This window comes from Pangasianodon hypophthalmus, chromosome 21, assembly GCF_027358585.1.
Source record: "Pangasianodon hypophthalmus isolate fPanHyp1 chromosome 21, fPanHyp1.pri, whole genome shotgun sequence".
NCBI lineage: Eukaryota > Metazoa > Chordata > Actinopteri > Siluriformes > Pangasiidae > Pangasianodon > Pangasianodon hypophthalmus.
In genome coordinates, this window is record NC_069730.1 from 5,295,322 (window position 1) to 5,315,443 (window position 20,122).

At 39.3% G+C, this 20,122-nt stretch overlaps 1 protein-coding gene across 3 annotated transcripts in view; it reads left to right on the forward strand.

The window, feature by feature from the left end:
• The first annotated feature begins 9 nt into the window (after positions 1 to 9).
• ift80 (intraflagellar transport 80 homolog (Chlamydomonas)) overlaps positions 10 to 20,122 on the forward strand; it is a 72,999-nt gene continuing 52,886 nt past the window's right edge. Inside the window, exons 1-6 of one of the 3 annotated variants that reach the window (XM_053227420.1) lie at positions 10 to 488; positions 1,178 to 1,245; positions 2,482 to 2,704; positions 9,645 to 9,755; positions 10,715 to 10,783; positions 17,399 to 17,508. In XM_053227420.1, the coding sequence (XP_053083395.1) occupies positions 1,210 to 1,245; positions 2,482 to 2,704; positions 9,645 to 9,755; positions 10,715 to 10,783; positions 17,399 to 17,508 (549 nt within the window). In that variant the 5' untranslated portion in view covers positions 10 to 488; positions 1,178 to 1,209. Of the gene's footprint in view, positions 489 to 511; positions 704 to 794; positions 817 to 1,177; positions 1,246 to 2,481; positions 2,705 to 9,644; positions 9,756 to 10,714; positions 10,784 to 17,398; positions 17,509 to 20,122 lie in introns of those variants that run through there. The other 2 variants (XM_053227421.1, XM_053227422.1) reach the window with 2 other exon arrangements.

Sequence of the window (20,122 nt, forward strand, 5' to 3'; positions counted from 1 at the left end):
CGTGCGCCAAGTTACACTTGGTTCAGTGAGCATGCCTAACTTTGGGGTGTTTGTTGTTGATTTTTTTTTTCAACATGATAAAATAATTATTGGGTGATTTGAATAGATTTAAACAAACTGACGTGTAGAAACGGTTGCTTGTTCTGATGCAGATTAAGTAGAATGTCGTGTATCACATTCTATTAGACAGTATGTGTATAAATAATAAATAATAAAATAACACTATAAATACCTTCTTCTTCTGCTTATTTTAAAAACAATGCGCGTATTTGTTGCCAGGGCAGTTTACAGTGTTATCGCGAGAAAAACATCAACTCGTGAGTGGCTTTTGAAATCTCGCGAGACAAACGTCCAACCGGCGGAGTGGAATGTTAAATCTCGCGAGACAAACGCCAAACCTGTAAGTGGACTGCCTGATCTCGCGAGACAAACTATGGCGAAGTGAAGGGCCGTGTGGAGCTTGATAGCTTAGCGGTGAGAAAACACAAGTAAGTGTTTACACTTCGTCACTTGACTCTGTGCTTTAGGTTTGAGCTTAGCGCATGTAGACCTCTTTACTGTCTGTTTTCTATTTCTGCACATTTATGTATGGGGGAAGTTCTTAGTTTTTCTAACATTTAGCTGGTTTGCTAGGAGGATGGGTAACACCTAAGGAGAGGTCTAGCCAACGCGTTACCGTAGCAACGGGATCTGGCAAGCTACAGTAGGAAAAAGAAATCACGCTAACCGCCTTTTTTCTTTCTTTCTCTTTTTTAATTAATTTTTTTTCAGATTTGCAGATATAAATGTCACGATAATACACGATAAGACTAACAAGTAAGGTTTATTCGTGTCAGCTGTGGCTATACATGCTGTAAATCAGTTACCATCTCTTCCCTTGGCTAGTCATTCACAGACATGAGTCAGATCAAGTCAAGGCTTATTTATCATTTTATTTTTCATTATTTCAAGATCAAGATCAAATAAATTGCTAACAAGGCATGGAATATACAAGACACACTCATGCAGGAACACCACACAAAAACAGAATAAAAACAAATGCAGTAAGATTGCAAGACACCAAATATTATGTAATTAAGTGCAAACAAGGCAAAAGGGAGCTGTGTATAATTTGTGTAGTATTTCACTTTGTAGAAAGTTGTGTTGTTAGTTCATCTGCCTGCATGTCTGTCCACAGGAGCTGGATTTGTCTCGACAGCAAAGTACAGAATGAGATTCAAAACATCTCTGCTGAAGGAGCCAAAGCATATCCTTTCATTATTTAATTAGCGGTATACCTAAACCCAGCCAGCATTGCCTTTATTATCTACTATCTACTATAGGGTCATTGCAATGCCATGTACAAGTGTAAATAATAAATTATATACCTGAATCAAGCCGAATAAGTTTATCCTCTGTGTTATCTTTCAATACGGTTGAATTCCAGCAGTATGCACGTGACACTGAGGTCAGATTGATTTACGTGAGGCAGTGTGCACTGATGCATCTTGTTTGTGTAACTATTGAGAAGGGAATGCAAACCAAAACTGAAAAATACACAGTCTGACACTCATTGACACCTGGGGACAATATAGCGTAGCCAGTCCACCTACATGCATGGTTTTGGGATGTTGGAGGAAACCGGAGGAAACCCACACAGACACAGAGAGAGCATGTGAACTTCACACAGACAGGAACCCAAGCTCAGGATTGAAACAGGAACGCTTGATCTGTGAGGCGGCAATGCGACCCGCTGTGCCACTGGTGTCAGTAACATTTTACTGTATCTAGTTTATGAGCATTATGGATGTCCCTTCACATGGAGAGAGTTTTGAGAGCTACACATTCACAAAAAAGTGTGAATTTTAAAGACCTTTGGAGACTCACAAGGACTACAACACACTCAGTGGACACATTGGGTCTATGTACTTTGTAGCTACAATCATTGGCAGTCATTTTATCAGGTAAACCTATTTTCTAGGTATACTGGCCTGTAGCCTATTTGTCACTACACACAATTTGTCAGCGCCACTTACAAAGAACTACTGACCAGATATTATCCAGATGGGTGGAATGACATTGAAGCAGCATTGTAGTGTGTGTGGTGCTGGTATGAGTGTGTTAGAAAGTGTTGTATTCTTACTGGCTGCTTTATTAGACATAGAATAAAACACTTAGGACATGCTGTTATAATAAAATAATCAACAATGATGTTGTGTAATGCAGCCTGACATGAAGTGGTATTGGTATTACCATCCCGATTTTGATTATTTTTCTATAACAGCACTTCCTGAAGTGTTTTACTCCTCTTATTCCACTGCAATTTGCCACTGATTCCTACAAATCATTTCACATGTGGAAGATAAAATGGTAGCTACAAGGTAGGAGCTAGCAAGGACATGTGATAGCTCTTAGTCTTTTCATGGTAAGGTTGATATTTACATTAAAATGTCCCTAAGGTAAATGTAAAACACTTTAGATGTTTGCCTTAACTGCTGTACACATAAAGAACTGGTCAGTTGTGTGGGCTGGATCACAGCTGATGAAGTGTACTCCTGTAGTGAAGACCATCAGATTTTAAAATGGAACCTGCTCACGAACGAGACCAGTGTGGTGGTGAAGCTCCAGGAGGACATCTACCCCATCGACCTCCATTGGTTTCCCAAGACTGTAGCTGGGAAGAAGCAAGCTTTGGCAGAGATCTTCGCTCTCACCAGTACCGATGGTAATATCAGTAATATAATAATAATATCTTACAATATAAGCAATACTATCTTGCTCCTATTTCTTCATGGCAGGACTTCATGATGATGTCAGACTGCTTTCACACTTGTTTTTTTTTCTTTTTCTTTTTCATTTTGTAATCATTTGGGAAGTGACCACAAGACAAGCAGAATAGGTTGCAAGTTCAGAGGCAAGCAAGAAAAAAATGTTTTGTTGTAGTTTTGTCATCACTAAGTTGAAATTAAAAGTTCAACTTTAGAATGATTTAGCTCTACTTTTTGCCGCCTTTGCTAAGTTATTTGAAGCCTACACCAATCACTAGATAATAATAATTTGGAGTATTTTTCTGCTGTTTAGCTTTCTTATATGAAAGATAAAAAAAATAAGATAACTAAATGTAAATAAAATGTTAATATTATTTTGGTTAATATTTGGGTTTCACAAACTATTTAAAATTACCAATTTTTCATAAGTTATTGATTAGAGACAATTACGCCCACATCTGATTACAGTGTCCTGTTGTCAGAGTCCTTTTAATAAAGTCCATCCCTTTGGTGGCCATATTGGCAACAATCCTAGGCAGTTATTTTCAGTCGCACTACAACAGGCTTGACTTGAATGAGGAAAGACCTACATATGTATCAGAAATATAACTGATAAGATGGCATTTCAAACAAGCATTTGGAATGGACGTTAAAATTAGACAAAAATGGCCAAAATAATGTGTGGCCTTTGGCTGCAATAACATGAAGTGTACAATGGATATAAAAAACAATTGTACACACCCCTGTTAAGATTGCAGGTTTTTGTGATGGAAAAATGAATTTTGATAAAGCAACCAACAAAATTCAAGTGAAAAACAAATAGAAATGTTTTGGGCAAAAGAAAAAAAACTTACAATAACCTTGTGGCACAAGTGTGCACACTCTTTTACAATGGGTCATGTGACTGTTCTCAGAATGAACCAATCATGTTCAAAAGTATTTATCATATACCTGTCATCAATGAAGTGATTCTGATTAACTCCAAATAAAGATCAGCTGTTTCTGTGGGATTTTCTAGAGATCTTCTTGGTTTCATCTGACTGCTGAAGTCATGGTCTGCAAAGAGTTTACAAAGCATGTACGAGATCTCATTGTTGAAAGGTATCGATCAGGAGAGGGGCAAAAACGAAGTTCCAAAGCATTAGATGTACCATTGAACACCATTAAGGCCATCATCAACAAGTCGCGTAAATGGGGCTCCGCAGTGACATCACCAAGAACAGGACGTCCCTCCAAAAGAGACAAAAAAAACAAGAAGAAACCTTATCAGGCAGGTTGCCAAGAGACCTACAGCATCATTAAGAGAGCTGCAGGAATATCTGGCAAGTACTGCTCACTCCCTGCATGTGACAACAAACTCTTATAGTCTTCTAAATCCTGTTGAAACCTGTGGAGTGACTTGAAGAGGGCTGTGCACAGAATTTAATAGATCTGGAGTGTTTTTGCAAGGAAGAGTGAAATAAAATTGTGAAATCGAGATGTGCTAGTCTGATATACTCTTACTCAAAAAGACTGAATTCTGTATTACAAACAAAAGATGCTTTCTCAAAGTGTTAGTTAAGGTGTGTGCACACTTATGCAACCAGGTTATTAGAAGTTTTTTCTTTTTGTTGTTTTTCCCCCAAAAAGTTTCTGTTTGTTTTTCACTTTCACGTTTTATGTTCACTGTATACTTTCAGGTTGATTTCGTTTACTGTTCATGCACGTGTCTTCATTAGAAGCAGAGAAAAACACACAATATAAGAATCTGATAGGGCAGAATGTCTTTCCCAATAGACTCGTGCAATATAACAATTTAATCGTCTCTACATGATATAACACTGCCATGATATTCAGTGATATCCAGTGACGTTTACTTGATGTTTAGCATTTAATGAATAACATATTGCCAGACCTGCACCACAGTTTCACTTTGGAGTACACTAGTACGAGTTGTCACTCAAATATATGAATCTGGAATAATTTTGCGCTGGTCTTTTGATCTCTCCAATATTAACTGACAGTGCCAGGAAGCCCCACCCCTTCCCCCATCTCACATACTCATCAGTATGAAGTAAAATCTGGCTTTGACCTAAAAATTAATTTGATTTAGCTAACGTTAGACAAGTATATAGTTAACATCAATTAATTATATTTATTAGGAATGCTACCAAGAAATTTTGGTCGAAAAGGCACTTTCAGTTTTCAGCCAAGAAAACTGAAAAATGATAAAGAGAAAAAAATGATAAAGTTTTTGGTCTAGAAAGATGAAATCGGCCTACACTGAAGTGTCAAATCTAACACTTTACATGTTAACACCCCACGTGCTTGTACGCATGCCTGACAACGTCGGGGTATGCTCCTAATGAGACGACGGATGGTGTCCTGGGGTATTTCCTCCCAGATCTGGACCAGGGCATCACTGAGCTCCTGGACAGTCTGAGGTGCAACCTGGCGGCGTCGGATGGACCGAAACATAATGTCCCAGAGGTGTTCTATTGGATTTAGGTCAGGCGAGCGTGGGGGCCATTCAATACTGCATACTCTTGCACATGAGGCCAGACATTGTCGTGCACCAGGAGGGACCCAGAACCCACTGCACCAGCGTAGGGTCTGATTTCATCCCGATACCTAATGGCAGTCAGAGTGCCCTCCATGGATATGCCTCTCCAGACCATCACTGACCCACCACCAAACCGGTCATGCTGAACGATGTTACACGCAGCATAACGTTCTCCACGGCTTCTCCAGACCCTTTCACGTCTGTCACATGTGCTCAGGGTGAACCTGCTCTCATCTGTGAAAAGCACAGCGCACCAGTGGCGGACCTGCCAATTCTGGTGTTCAATGGCAAATGCCAATCGAGCTCCACGGTGCCGGGCAGTGAGCACAGGGCCCACTAGAGGACGTCGGGCCCTCAGGCCACCCTCACGAAGTCTGTTTCTGATTGTTTGGTCAGAGACATTCACACCACACCAGTGGCCTGCTGGAGGTCATTTTGTAGGGCTATGGCAGTGCTCATCCTTTTCCTCCTTGCACAAAGGAGCAGATATCCGTCCTGCTGATGGGTTAAGGACCTTCTACGGCCCTGTCCAGCTCTCCTAGAGTAACTGCCTGTCTCCTGGAATCTCCTCCATGCTCTTGAGACTGTGCTGGGAGACACAGCAAACCTTCTGGCAATGGCACGTAATGATGTGCCATCCTGGAGGAGTTGGACTGCCTGTGCAACCTCTGTAGGGTCCAGGTATCGCCTCATGCTACCAGTAGTGACACTGACCCTAGCCAAATGCAAAACTAGTGAAAAACAGTCAGAAAAGATGAGTAGGGAAAAAAAATGTCAGTGGCCTCCACCTGTAAAACCGTTCCTGTTTTGGGGGTCGTCTCATTGTTGCCCATCTAGTGCACCTGTTGTTAATTTCATTAACACCAAAGCATCTGAAACTAAGTAACACCCCCCTCTGCTACTTAACTGACCAGATCGATATCCCAGGACTTTAACTGACTTGATGCTATACTCTGATTAAAAAGGGTTCCTTTAATTTTTTTGAGCAGTGTATATATGCTTTCAACTGTGCATACGCAAGATGGCTGCTGTTTGCCTCCTACGGTCATTTGTAGCATTGCATGTGCACGTCCTCAGAAATTAATTAAGTGGTGCACTACCAACATAACTATTGGGGCTGTATGTGACACTGTCTGCAACTGACTAAACAAACTAGCGTTGTGTTTCAAATCACATACTTTGGTATTTATTATTCTAGATTTGCATACTAACACTAACTGGTTTTCCTACTACGATTAGTATTTGAATATTTAAATACTTCTTCTGTAACCTTCAAACCCACTGAAAGGTCTGTTTTGCGTACCAGTCTTCTAGATTTTCTAGATTAGTAAATATTTTTAAATGGCAGAGTTTTCAATTTGAATGCAGCTCATGACAGCAATCACGATGATGGCGGAAAGTGAAACAGAGAAACAGAGCTCGTCGCTGTGCATGAAATTGCTAAACATTTACAGTTTCACTAGGAAACCAGACGAATAAAGATTTTCTGACTTCGACACGTAATCTAGTGGTGGCCACTTTTAATCCTCCAGATGTATATAAACTATGTAGGTGAATATGCGAGCAGTGGTGCTCAAGTTGCCCGTGCTTCTGCGTGCAGGTGATGGGTCAAATATAAACCAGCCTTAAACCTGAAAAGGTGAAAATGCTTATTATCTTTTTTTAGGCTAGCTGTTTTGGATGATTAAATCATATATCATCATATAAATCATTTATTAAATCATCATTTTTAAAAAAATGGTAAATCTTGAGCAGTGGAAAATTAATATTGCACAAATCTATTTGCCAGCAAGGTGATCAGCTCCTTTCACTTAGGGGCGGGACTTGCGTAATATAGCCTCCATGTTTAGTGTTATGTACTGCCCCAATTGTATTTGAAGCAGTGGGTTCTCTCACGTCAATTCCAGTTTAATAATTGATATTTAATACATGAATCCAACTTGATAATTAGCTGTCACATTTAACTGTGATCTTTTTATTTTTTTAAATTTTTTTTTCTTGTGCTATAACTAGAGGAACTACCTAGCTATGGTGGATTTGTAGAATGCTGGAACCGTGCTACAAATATGATTTGAGGGTTATGCTTTGCACTGTGCACATTTCCCTGCTTTTGACCTCTGCGTCGTATGCGCTTATCACATGAAGACATGGAGTGGAGACACATGGCCGTGGCAAATGACGTGTGGTCACCACACTAATGGCAGTGTAGAGTTGCATAAACACACCCACAAACTGAAGCGGTAATTTAGTCTGGCAGCTCCCTGTTGCGATGAAAATTCTGTTCAATCTGTGGACTTTCTCTCACCCCTGGACTTCAATATTCTTTTTTTTTTTTTAACTCTCCAGTTTTCCCCCCTCCGTGTGGAACATCTTCATTTTGTCTGAGACAGAGTTAGCCTAAGGAATGAATGATTTGAATGTTAGTTATTTACCACCATGTCTCAGGGGTTATATTGAAGTCAGACGTCTCTCGATACTGCTAGTAGCGCACGTGATTTGTGATATTGTGAATTCTGACCCACTCTTTTCTTTGATGCGCCTATCGTAGCGCGCACGTCTCTCACGGTGGAAACTTGCACACCTACCTCAGTTCTCAAATGTCACATCTTCTTAGCTTCTGCTTTCTGAAATGAATAAAAAGAAACCTCAGATGTTTAGCTTTGGTGGGTGGGGGAAAAAGCCATACAGTAAGTTTAGCGGTTGGCTCCAGCCCCAGTCACCGCGTAGGCCTCTGGAGCTGTGTAGATACACATCAAACCTGGGCATGGCGCTCACTGCTGACGGACTGAGCTTTACCACTGAGCAAACCGACGCTTTTGGAGGAGAAACTGAAATGCTTTGTATTTTTACTTTTTTTTTTTTTTTTTTTTTTTAAAAACAGAAAGTTTCATAGTCGTTCACTTACTACCTGCTTTTCTGGGTTCGCTTTTGTTTTGTCGAGATCCAAATATAGCATCGGGAGAGAGCAGCAGCATGCTGATTTGCAGTTTTAGGCAACCAGAAATTACATAGAGCATTCTGAATTTTTTAATATGCACCACCACAAAGTATATGGTTGGCTAGTGTCTTTGATAACTGTCTCCATGCCTGATCGCCCTCTGTCTCCAACACAAGGGAGACTGGTCTAATCTAAGCAGCAGACATTCTGTGCTTACTCTTCTGTTTTGTGTTAAGCATTTGCTAAAAGTTACCTAGAGGAAAATGTCTGCGTTGTTCAAACAGAATGTAAAGACTTTCATTTTATATGGAAACAAATAGTAAGGACTATTGTTCTGCATAGAAAAATTCACTATCTGCTATTGTAAAAGAAATGATATGAAATTGTTGGGTTTTAAATTCTGAATATTCTGAATATTTATAGTAATATTGCTTTTATTGGCTGAGGTCTGTAATTACTGTACTTATTTCACATGCAGGTGCTGTGCTGGAATGTTACAGACAGGATTTGATCTGAATATATCTGATCTTTTAACATTTGTGCAGCAGTATGAAAAGATATAGTGGCTGGATTCACGAATAATTAGCAAGACAAATTGATTTATTTTAACATTTTTCCTTTTTTCATCATATATTTTATACCAAATCTGCTTACACAGTGCTGATTGTCTTTTATACCACAGTACTGTTAAATTCTCGAATCTGATTGGTTAGTGTTGAATAAATTTCTATAACAGCAGATCTGACCGTAGTGTCTGTGTAAATTTTCATATTAATGCGCTTCTTCTAATACCTTATTGTTACCTTATTGTTACAGAGTTGTTATAATTTACAGGGACATGTATGGTGGACAGACTTTTGAAGAGTTTTTTATTTAACAAAGAAAAGTGTCTGATCATTGATTTGAGATTTACGAAAGAAGTCTCCAGTGACAGCACTTTGTAACAGTCAATAGATTTTCTTGGTAACATGATAAGCTGCTTATTAACTTCAGGAAAGAGAGGGAAAAAAAGAGGCAGGTGAGTGAATGACTGTTTATAGCTTCTATTACATAAGTGATAATAGGAACTAACTTGTCTCACAGACATTCCAAAACATTAAATGTAACTATAAAACAATAAAAAGTACAATTCGACGTTCTATAATAAATAAACTATATAATCACTGGCAACCTGCTGTGGTGTAAGAGAGAAGAAGAAGAAAACACTTCAGGATGTGCTGTTATCATCATTGATTATTTTCCTAAAACACTTCCAAGAGTATTATTTCTTACATAAACTAACTGATATTGACTCAAAATACTATCCACGTGCTTTTAGGAAATAAGAACAAACTTATTTATTAGTAAAAAGTATGAACTCTTGAAATGGGTCTTTTCATGATTGATTAAATTAAAGGTTGTTGGTTCTTTGTTTTAGGTAAGTTCCACTTGCTGTCTAAGACGGGCCGCGTTGAAAAGAGCGTGGAGGCGCATCGAGGAGCCGTGCTGGCGAGTCGCTGGAACTATGATGGAACTGCCCTCATCACAGGTTGGTCCTGTTCAGATCTGTTCCATTCGGGATATTTTCAGGCTCCTCCATTCTGAACAGTTCGAGTGTACCTTTTAAATCCTGTTGCCTTTTTCTACTTCACTTTGATTTTTTTTCCCCCTCGATTAGCCCTAAAGCACACAAGGGATTGTGGTAGTGCATAGCCAACAAAAGAACTATAAATAGCCTTTGTTCCAGTGCTCAAACCCTATAAAACTTTTGTTTGTGTTATCCTGAAATTTTCAAACCTAAGTGGAATACACACAATTTATTTATATATATATCTATCTCTCTCTCTCTCTCTCTCTCTCTCTCTATATATATATATATATATATATATATATATATATATATATATATATATATATATATATGTGTGTGTATATATATATATATATATATATATATATATATATATATATATGTGTATATATATAGATATAATATAAAATATATATTATTGTGAATGACATTTCAGTTAGTTCACCCTTCATGACCTAAACATGTTCTGCCTTAAGTGTGAGTAAATGTGACTGTGGGCTGATGAGTAGATGATTGATTGTGAGATAACACGCTTCGACAGCCTTTGCTGTGTGTTCAAACAGAGACGAAAAACCACACACACTCTGTAGGTGTTCAGCATGCCATAGGGTTGCTGTTTGCCTTTTTTCTTTTTATCTTACTTTCTTTTTTCTCCGAAGAGCATGTGTGTATATTATTTATAACGGACATGCACGAGCACAACATTATGTATAGAGAATATTATTGCTAAACGATATACAAATGAATATGGATTTTCTACATTTACACCTTTTGCACATAGATATGGAAACCTTATTGAATTATACAATTTAATAATGTTTCCATATCTATGTGCAAATGGTGTAAATGTAGATATGGAAATATTATTGAATTGTGCAGTTTAAATTGTGTTTAAATTCTGACTCTGTTCCTTCCAGCTGGTGAGGATGGCCAAATCAAGATCTGGTCTAAAAGTGGGATGCTGAGGTCCACTTTGGCCCAACAAGGTATGAAATAACCTAAAGCATATTTGTACTATCCATTGTTGTCTTGGTTCTACATTAGACACAATCCTACCATATGCAACAAAGTGACCAGCGACCATTGATTTTCTCTGAAGGTGCATGACATATAGCCATGATTTCATTTGACATTTGAACTGAGATTTTCTCAATTCCGCGGTAAAGCAGTAAAACGCTAAATCCAAACAACTGGCTCAAAGGATTCCTCAGACCAATCCTATGGCACATGTGGTTTGACAGTTCCCCACTCTTTATTTCCTACCTGCAATTAATACCCATTTCCTGGAACACATAAAACATATCGCATCATATATGACTTCTCATCAAATCTGTATAGATTACAAAGAAATGAAAATAAAAATAAAATAAAGCTTGGAAGGAAGTAGCAGATATTGCGCCTTTAGACGCTGTATTGTTTCTCATCAAAACTAAAAACAACACTGAATAATGCATACTCACATGTGACAGAAGTACTGGTCTCTACACACCCAAAGAGGAAACTACAAGCAACACAGTATGAAATTAGGGTAAAACAACCAACCAGCTACGTTGCTGTAAAAATGGTAATGAAGATGAACAGAGATTTTATTTTAACTATTTTAACAGCCTTGGGTTGGGATTTCTCAGAGACAGAGGACTGCCTGTGATGTTACAATGTAGCTGCATCTTAAATAGTACACTTTGCATACTTTTACTGCATTCACACTAGGAAACACTGCGAGATGTAGTGTACTATTAATAGCCAGATGATGTACTACAACTGCCAAAAAAAAAATTGTGGAACAGAACTTTTTTTGTGCTCTGTAGTAGCAGTCTGCTCTACACAGAGGCCTTATTGGGAGAGAATGAAGACTATAGCTACACAGAATCTTCCCCTCTGAAGATAATGTAACAGGAGGATAACAGGCGAAAACAGGCGAGGTCCAAACTAGGAAGCGCTATGAGTAGCAAAGAACAGGGAACACAGCAAACTATAAGGCTTGGACCAAATGAGAGTGAAGCATGATAAGACTTCACAAACGAGGAACAAGAACAAGGAGCAGAAATAACAAAAGTAATAAAGTCGAGACACAGAACAGGTGAAAACATTAGGGTAATCAATCAATGTCATGACCAGGTGGAAACAGGACCAAAACAAAATGCTATTGGCTAAAACAGTAGAATGTGAAGAACAACAAAACTAGAATGTTATAATATAAATGCTGTATGTGTGTGTCTAAATGCACTGCCCTTGAAAAAAATCCCTAATTAGCCCCTTAGATTCTTGCTTCTGTTCACACTTTAAACTATTTATTTATGAATTTTGTGAATTAACTGTGTATGAGGCAACTGAGAGATGTACTTCTGCAACAAGTCAGCTGAAAAAGCTCTGTTAAGTGGAGAACATATTAACCAGAACGTTCACATCAGTGTTGAATGTCAAGGTTAAATTAAGCTACTCCACAGTCTATGGGCCTCCTATTTGCAGTGTGGAAAGTGTGTTAATTTACTGTACTCCAATGGGCACTTTAGAATGAAGTCATGTGCACTTCAGTACTGAAGGGACTTCATCATATGCCTTTACTGACATTGTAAATTATTACGTAATCAGAACTGGGTATGTAATTGAAATCAATCTATACATTGGAATAAGTGCACTTTATGTACAACATATACCAGTACGCATTTGTGGGTGAAAGTAGTGCGATAAAAAGTTTGTACATCAACGTTTGTATATTTGCACGTTTGCTTCCAGTGTATATCATTACAAAGGAAATGGATGAGTAGCTCAATACGGCCTGTGGTAAAAACAGAAAGCCACCTCGCCTCTTTTTTCTGAATTTTCTGTAAGACAATAATGTCTTAATGCCAAATATACAGTATAATTTAAGTTAGGATGCAGTAACCAAGTTTCCCTCCACTTTTTGCGCTGTTCTGTTATCGACAAAGTGAAAATGCGTTAATCCAATTGGCCTTTTACTGGTAATATGGTGTGCGTCATGAGGTCATCCTTAAAAAAAAACAAACTAATTGTCGCATAAGTTTTGGTGTATCGCAAAAGAAATCTGCACTTGAGCTGTTTCCATACATAATTTTGTGTATATTGCAAACTGTGTACCTTTTGCATCCCACATGTCCTCAAATCTTTGTAAAACGGAGAGAGTATTGAGGAAATTAATTCAAATTGGCCTGATTACTGTCAATTTATTTTCAATTTAATGTCAATAATTGCAGTCGTATGAAATATCAGAAGACAACGTCAGAATGGAGCAGTTGCTTGTCTGATAGGGCTGGGAGAGACCACGCAGTAGGGTGTCCTGGGAGGTAGTGGTGGAGAGACACTTCACAGAAAGTCTCTGTCTGCAGCAGTTTAAAATGTTATGGCCCACGTTTGAGATGCTGTGCCAATTAATTGGTCCCGATGTCACGCCATTCGCAGGTTGTCACCAACCACTGGTTCCGAACCGAAAACGGATTCCCATCGGTCTTTTCAAACTGGAAAAATCTGTGCCGAGTACAGAGTAGTGGGGGAAATTTCGGGGTTAGTGAAACGACCGTCCATCGATGTGTATAAGCTGTGTGCACAGCTATTAAAGAAAAATTAATGCGGCATTATATCAGGCTACCGAATGTAGCGGAGGCCAATGAAATCGCATAGCGTAATTCCTTGGTGCATCTTGTGCCACAGGTTTACGGTACGCTGGACGGCACGCACATCCCTATTCTTAACCTGACGGATGGCTACCACAGTTACATTAATCGCAAAGGGTGGCCATCTATTATTCTCCAGGCACTTGGTGATTGTCATGTGACACCTTTTTGTGTGTGAATGCCATTTTTCTTGACAAAAACTGTTTCCAAATATTTTTCGCAACAGACGATGAAATGACAGTGATCTAGATGTATTTTCATGATGAACGATGGCGATCAACACAAAGCACACTGCAAACCATGCTCTGAGAAAATATCACGAGAAGGAACTACAGCATCTTCCTACAATACAAGTAACCTGATAAAACAACATACGGCACTTAAACGTTATCTTTAATAGAGAGCGTAAGAAAGTGGTCATTAAAAACGAGCACAAGGTGCCGTGAATTGCAAGCATGGAGCAGTGACGTGAGTGTGCGTAGAAACTGTCACATGTGCGAGTGAGCACTTCAGTTCAGCGAGCACTGAGACACGGACGCTTCTTTTCCCCTCCAGCACTTTGCATCCATGTCGAGATGCATTTCATGGCATCATGCGTTCATTTTAATGACCACGCTCACTGATCCTGGTTTACACACTCAGGTCATCCTTCCTCACACTCTCTAATAAAGATGCTGTTTGAACCTCATAACATCTGAAGCTAAACAGCATGAGGACTTCATTGCTAGCAGTACACAGCAACAACCAACATAAACAAAGCTAAATAAAATGTTCCACAAAATGTGCACCAGATTGCTCGATACTAAGTAGGTCACCCATTTGGGTACCAGTATTGGTGCTAACAAGTACCACAAAAGCATGCACTCGTACTATGTTGGGGAAAAAATGGTATCGATGCATCCCTAAATTGAGCACATTCTGAACAAGCTGCTTATTTTAGAGATCATTACTAAGTGAGGAAAAAAGAAACAAAATGATCTAATGACTTCTCTGTTATCGGCTTTTGATTGCCTTCAGCATCTTGGTTTCTAAGGATCGCTCACTCTGACTGGATGATTTAATATCTCCAAAATTACACGCTGACTCAGAGTTAGACTCACGTTAGACTATTAGAGTGTAAAGTTGGATCCTGGAGTGGAAGGCATGAACGCATGAGATCTGTTTTATTATAAACACCATAACCTTTCAAAGGAGTAGTGTTTTATTCAACACTATAAAAACTATGTTTAATGGCCTACTTTTCTATTCAGCACACATGGTTCACTTATTAATTGTTTCATCAGGGAATTGAAATCTTAAATGCCCTTTATCTAACTGATGTCATTAGAAGCTTCTGGAAAGGTCCTGTATTATTCTGTGCCACATATCGACCCAGCGAGAAGGCTTATAGCTGAAGGATGCACACTGATCATGCACATTAATAGTGAAGGCTTGATAATGATGTTGCTGTTAAATACTGTGTACAGTCAGTTGATAGAGTCTGAAGAGGCTGTGTTTTAACTAAAAGAAGAAACCTGTGTTTGTGGATGCACTTCTGTCTTCAGAAATGAGTCAGTCAGTACAGGCTTTACATTTAATCAGAGTTGAACTACACAGCTACACCAAGACATGCTCATGATTTATAGTTTGGAGGACTCTCTGTCTCTCTGTCTCTGTTTCTGTGTGTGCCTGTCTCAGTCTCTCTATCTCTCTCTCACTGTCTCTCTCTGTGTCTCGCTGTATGCCTCTGTGTGTCTCTTTCTGTGTGTTTGTGTCTCTCTGTGGTTGTCTCTTTGTGTGTCTCTGTTTTTCTGTGTGCATGTCTCTCTATCCCTCTCTGTGATAGTGTGTTTGTGTCTCTGTCTCTCAGTCTCTCTATCTCTCTCTCACTGTCTCTCTCTGTGTTTGTGTGTATGTGTCTCTCTCTCTCTCTCTCTCTCACTGTGTCTCTCTTTCTGTGTGTTTCTCTGTGTCCCTCTGTGTTTGTCTCTTTGTGTCTCTCTGTTTCTCTGTGTGCATGTCTCTCTATCCCTCTCTGTGATAGTGTGTTTGTGTCTCTGTCTCTCTATCTCTCTCTCACTGTCTCTCTCTGTGTTTGTGTGTGTCTCTCTCTCTCTCACTGTGTCTCTCTGTTGGTCTTTTGCCGTGTCTCTCTTTCTGTGTGTTTGTGTTTCTCTGTGTCCCTCTGTGTTTGTCTCTTTGTGTCTCTCCGTTTCTCTGTGTGCATGTCTCTCTATCTCTCTCTGTGATAGTGTGTTTGTGTCTCTGTCTCTCTCTGTGTCTCTGTCTCGCTGTGTCTTTCTTGTTATCTGTTTGACTGTCTGTCTCTTTCTCTGTGTCTCTCTCTGTCTCGCTCTGTGTTTGTGTGTATGTGTCTCTCTCTGTCTGTGTGTTTGTCTCTCCATCTCATACTGTGTGTTTGTGTGTGTGTCTCTCTCTCTGTCTGTCTTTCTCTCTGTGTCTAGGTGTGTTTATGTGTCTCTCTATGTCTCAGTGTTTGCATATATCTCTGTGTGTGTCTCTCGCTGTGTCTCATAAATCTGCACGTGTCTCTCTCTCTCTCTCTATCACGATATACATTCTGTTCTTATTTTCTTTCTCTTTTCTGTTCTTTCTTCCTTGCGCCCTCTCTCATTGTCGGTGGGAGGAGTCTCAGGTACAGCTGGGGGCCATTGTTGAGTTTGGAGGAGTGATGATGTAACCCTGACCCATCTGGGAGTAAAATGAGAGAAAGAAGGAAGGATGGGGAGGGGTTGGGGGGGTGTGTAGAGGGAGAGCAGCGGGAACTCATCACCCTCCGCTCCCGTTGCCTTCTGTCAGCCCAAGACCATGTGACCTCTTGGCATTTGTGAGAAACCACAAGCACCTGGGGCAGGGTTAAATGTCAGTCTCTCTCTCTGACACACGTGCGCACGTCTTGTTCCAGCCAGGTTTCTCTTGCTTAGGTGCCTCTCTTCATGTGGTGTGCTCTGATGTGTGCAGTATTGCTTTGCTCTTTGCATTCCTCCGGGGTAAAGCCGTGTGCAGCGGCTCAAAACGACACACGTTTTAGGGTTTTGTATAAAAGAGCTTCTCTTTTGTCAGGGCCTCTTATCGTCTGTTGTTAAACCGAATTAAATAAAACAAAGTAACAAAGGACAGCTCAAGCAAACTGCTCCGTCCCATCATTCTTTTAGCCATACTGTAGAGGAGTGAATTTTTTTAATGGATAAAATTTTAAAGACCAAAACTAAGCTTTCCAGGAGTGTGTATTGAATTAACAAAAACATTGCTGTTATTTTATCAATTCCACAATAGCGAATTAAAAGTGTGATAAAATAGCTGAGATCCCATGAACACGTTGATTTCATGACCACAATTTAATATCTAATGGCTTCGTTAAGTCATGTGCACAATTAGCTGTCAGAGTATGATGCAAAATAATAGGATGTACTGGATCAAGTGCTATTCTAAGCTTTCAAACAACAGCTTATGCTAGTTACAATTAGGACTGTTCATGTTGCGAAACATTGCCATCATACTATGCTTGCCATCTTCTCAGTCATATAGAATCGCTTTTATATATTTTTAAATTGTCTCTTGCTTTTATGTTACTCTGTATTACATCTGACAGAAAAAAACACTTTCCTCTTCAGTACACATTTTCTATCCCTGATTTTTTCGGGTTTAAAGGCAAGCGCTTGTGTTGTTATTGGAAAAACCCTGTCTCAGCTGCATCTACTCAAGAAAAATCAGGCAACCTCGGAGGCATTGTGATTTGCATAATCTGAATGGGACTCTCAGAAGGTCAACTTAAGCATTTGCGTAACCCAACTCTGAATACGAGGAACTTTCCCTGTGTAAATATTGCCGTAACTTTTGAATTTAAGTTGCAAACTCTGAAACGGCCCACTGTGTGCTGTGCTGTGCTGTGCTGTGCTGTCTGATATCCAGAGAGGTGATCATTTTGTTTTTCTGAATGTCCTCTCTCCTTCTCTCTGCCTCCTACAGGATCTCCTGTGTACTCTGTAGCTTGGGGTCCAGACTCCGACAGGATACTTTACACATTTGGCCGGCAGCTCGTCATCAAACCTCTTCAACCGAGCTCCAAATCTCTGCAGGTAATGCACCAAAGGGTGGCAAGAAACTGCTGCGTTCGCAGGTTCACTTTTTGGCATCCAACAGAAACCGCACTGCTATGCATTATGTATATGTATATCAGTAATCTCAGTAATGCAACAGTGCACCGAGCTGAGGCTCACCGTGAGCTGCCCTTATAGACTTTTATCCCTGTATCATACAGGATTTCCCCTGACAAGTGCGATTACTTTCTCCTCCATCTCTCCCAACATCAGCATAAATAGCTAAAGCCTTGCTCAGACCATCTTGGCTGGTGTGTTGCTATAACAGAGTTATGTTCTGTCAAAAGTTTAAGATTTTATGTGTCAGCATGAGGTGCTTTTTTAACGGATCCCAAAAAGTCCCTGTGAAAATGTCCAGTGAATGCAGTCCATCACCTAGCATGCATTCAAGTTCATCAGCAGTGTATTCATGTGTATAATTAAATCACGTTGCTATTGTGGCTATCTTTTTTTTTTTAGCAAAACATGTAGAAGCGGAAACCTCAAACTTGACATCAAACCGATTATAGAAAGTAAAAAAGAAATTCAGCAGCGTTAGGGTTGAGCAGAAACCCCAAAACTTTTAACAGTCAGATTCTCTGAAGTTTGTCAACACAGAGTGGAAACACAAACACACACACACACACACACACGCGCGCACACACACACACACACACACACACACACACTGCAGAGACCTGAATGCTACTCATCAAAGCACAAATCATAGTTAACTTTGTCACCAAAATTTGTTTACATACAATCTAAATACAAGAATCCATTCATATATTTTTTTAATGTTAGCTTGGTTTTATTGCTTAATAATTTAATTAGCATAATAATTAGTTGAATTCAAATGTCCTACATTATTGTGCGTGCTCAATTAAAATGTATAGACGTAATTAGAATAATTTCATAGACATTTAGACACATGAAGATACAAGAAGAAGAATAAACCTTTTTTATATACTTTTTTATGTATTTATATAGCACCTTCCTTACATTAAAGTGTTTTACAGTACAAAGAAAAAAGGCAAATAAAAAATAGTAGAGGAAGAGAGAATAAAATTGTAAGAGAAATTCTAAAATAAGTAATTAAAAAAAAAATAAAGAAAAATAAAGTAAATCTAAAGTGAAAAAATGGGGTAAGATAAAATAGTTATATTAAATTGGATAAAATGGTGAATTCGGTTTCAGAAAATTAGTCAAATGATACAACAAATATAACACTTATTAAAGCTTGAGTATTAAAGCCAATTAATAGTATTATCACTATGCCCTTAAATGCCCTTAAAGTTGATTTATAAACTGTATAATTTATTTATGTGCAAAAGCTGATCCTAGGTTAATTATCCAAACCAGTGTGTGTTAGATTTAGCATTATCACACAGTCACAGCTATGTATGTTGCAAGTATGATGAAAGTGTTTTTTTCCCCACATTTACCAGCATAGCTGTTCTTCATCCCAATTTAATTAGTGGTGTGTGTGTGTGTGTGTGTGCGCGCACCGTTGTCAGCAGTTTAAAGACTTGGTGGTGCAACGCTTGTGTGTTTATTGTTGTACTGGGCGCTGAACTGCAGCAGGGATCTTGAGTAAACAGGCCGAGGGGTTTAGACGGATCTCTCAGTCCAGCCGTCCCCAAGCAACAGCTGTCAGTTTGTAGAAGCATGACCCCGTGACCCCAAGTGTGACCCTGTGACCCCTGCTCCCTGGCTCACCTCAGCCTGGGGAAAGCCATTAAATGACAGAGACAGGATAGATACACACCACTATAATACACACATCAACGCAAGACCATGAGAGTTTAGAAACCTAGAGTTGCAAACGTTATTTAACGCATTGTTAAACCTCACGTTGGTCCATTTTAAATTTTTACTAAGTGTGGAATGAGAGTTAAAAGTGTGTGTGCTTGACTGTTTGAGGAGCTCCATAGAATCTTAGCTAGCTAGGAAAAATCGTTTATTATAAATATTTTTATTATCCAATCCCTGTTCTTCCCATAATTTGTTATTTGAGCAGTGAATAAGATTTGAGTTCTACACCCTGTCATTTCACACCAATCTAGCTCACATTAGCCATCCACCCCGTGCATCTGGTGCAAACGCTGGACTCAAAGCTCCAGAATGCAATGCGGCTATACAGCTGAGTCACAGCAGAGACTCGGCGATGATTGTTAACGAGCTACGAGATGGCACTGACGGTGGCATTAGCATGAAAGTTGAAGCTATGGAAGCCGATCTGTTTGGGCAGAGTATACAGATGAGGAGGTGAGAGAGCTGGACAGATTGAAGGACTAAAGTGCTGCTGCGTTGCTCTATTTATGGGCTAATTTCCACCAGAGCCAACATGGAAGGCATTGTGGGTAATGTCGCAAACTGTTAACCAAAGTGAAAACAGACTGACATGTCAATGAAAGGAAATTCATACGAAATTAAATCCCGATTAATGTGCAAATCGTTCGGGGTGGATTTTTTGTCTTTAAAACACAAATTTAGTGCAGTACACAGAAACGCTCTTGGTCAATGAATATTAAGCTAATCCAGCAGTCTGTGTGTGTGTGTGTGTGTGTGGGTGTGTGTGTGTGTGGGTGTGTTTATGCTGAATCACTTGTGT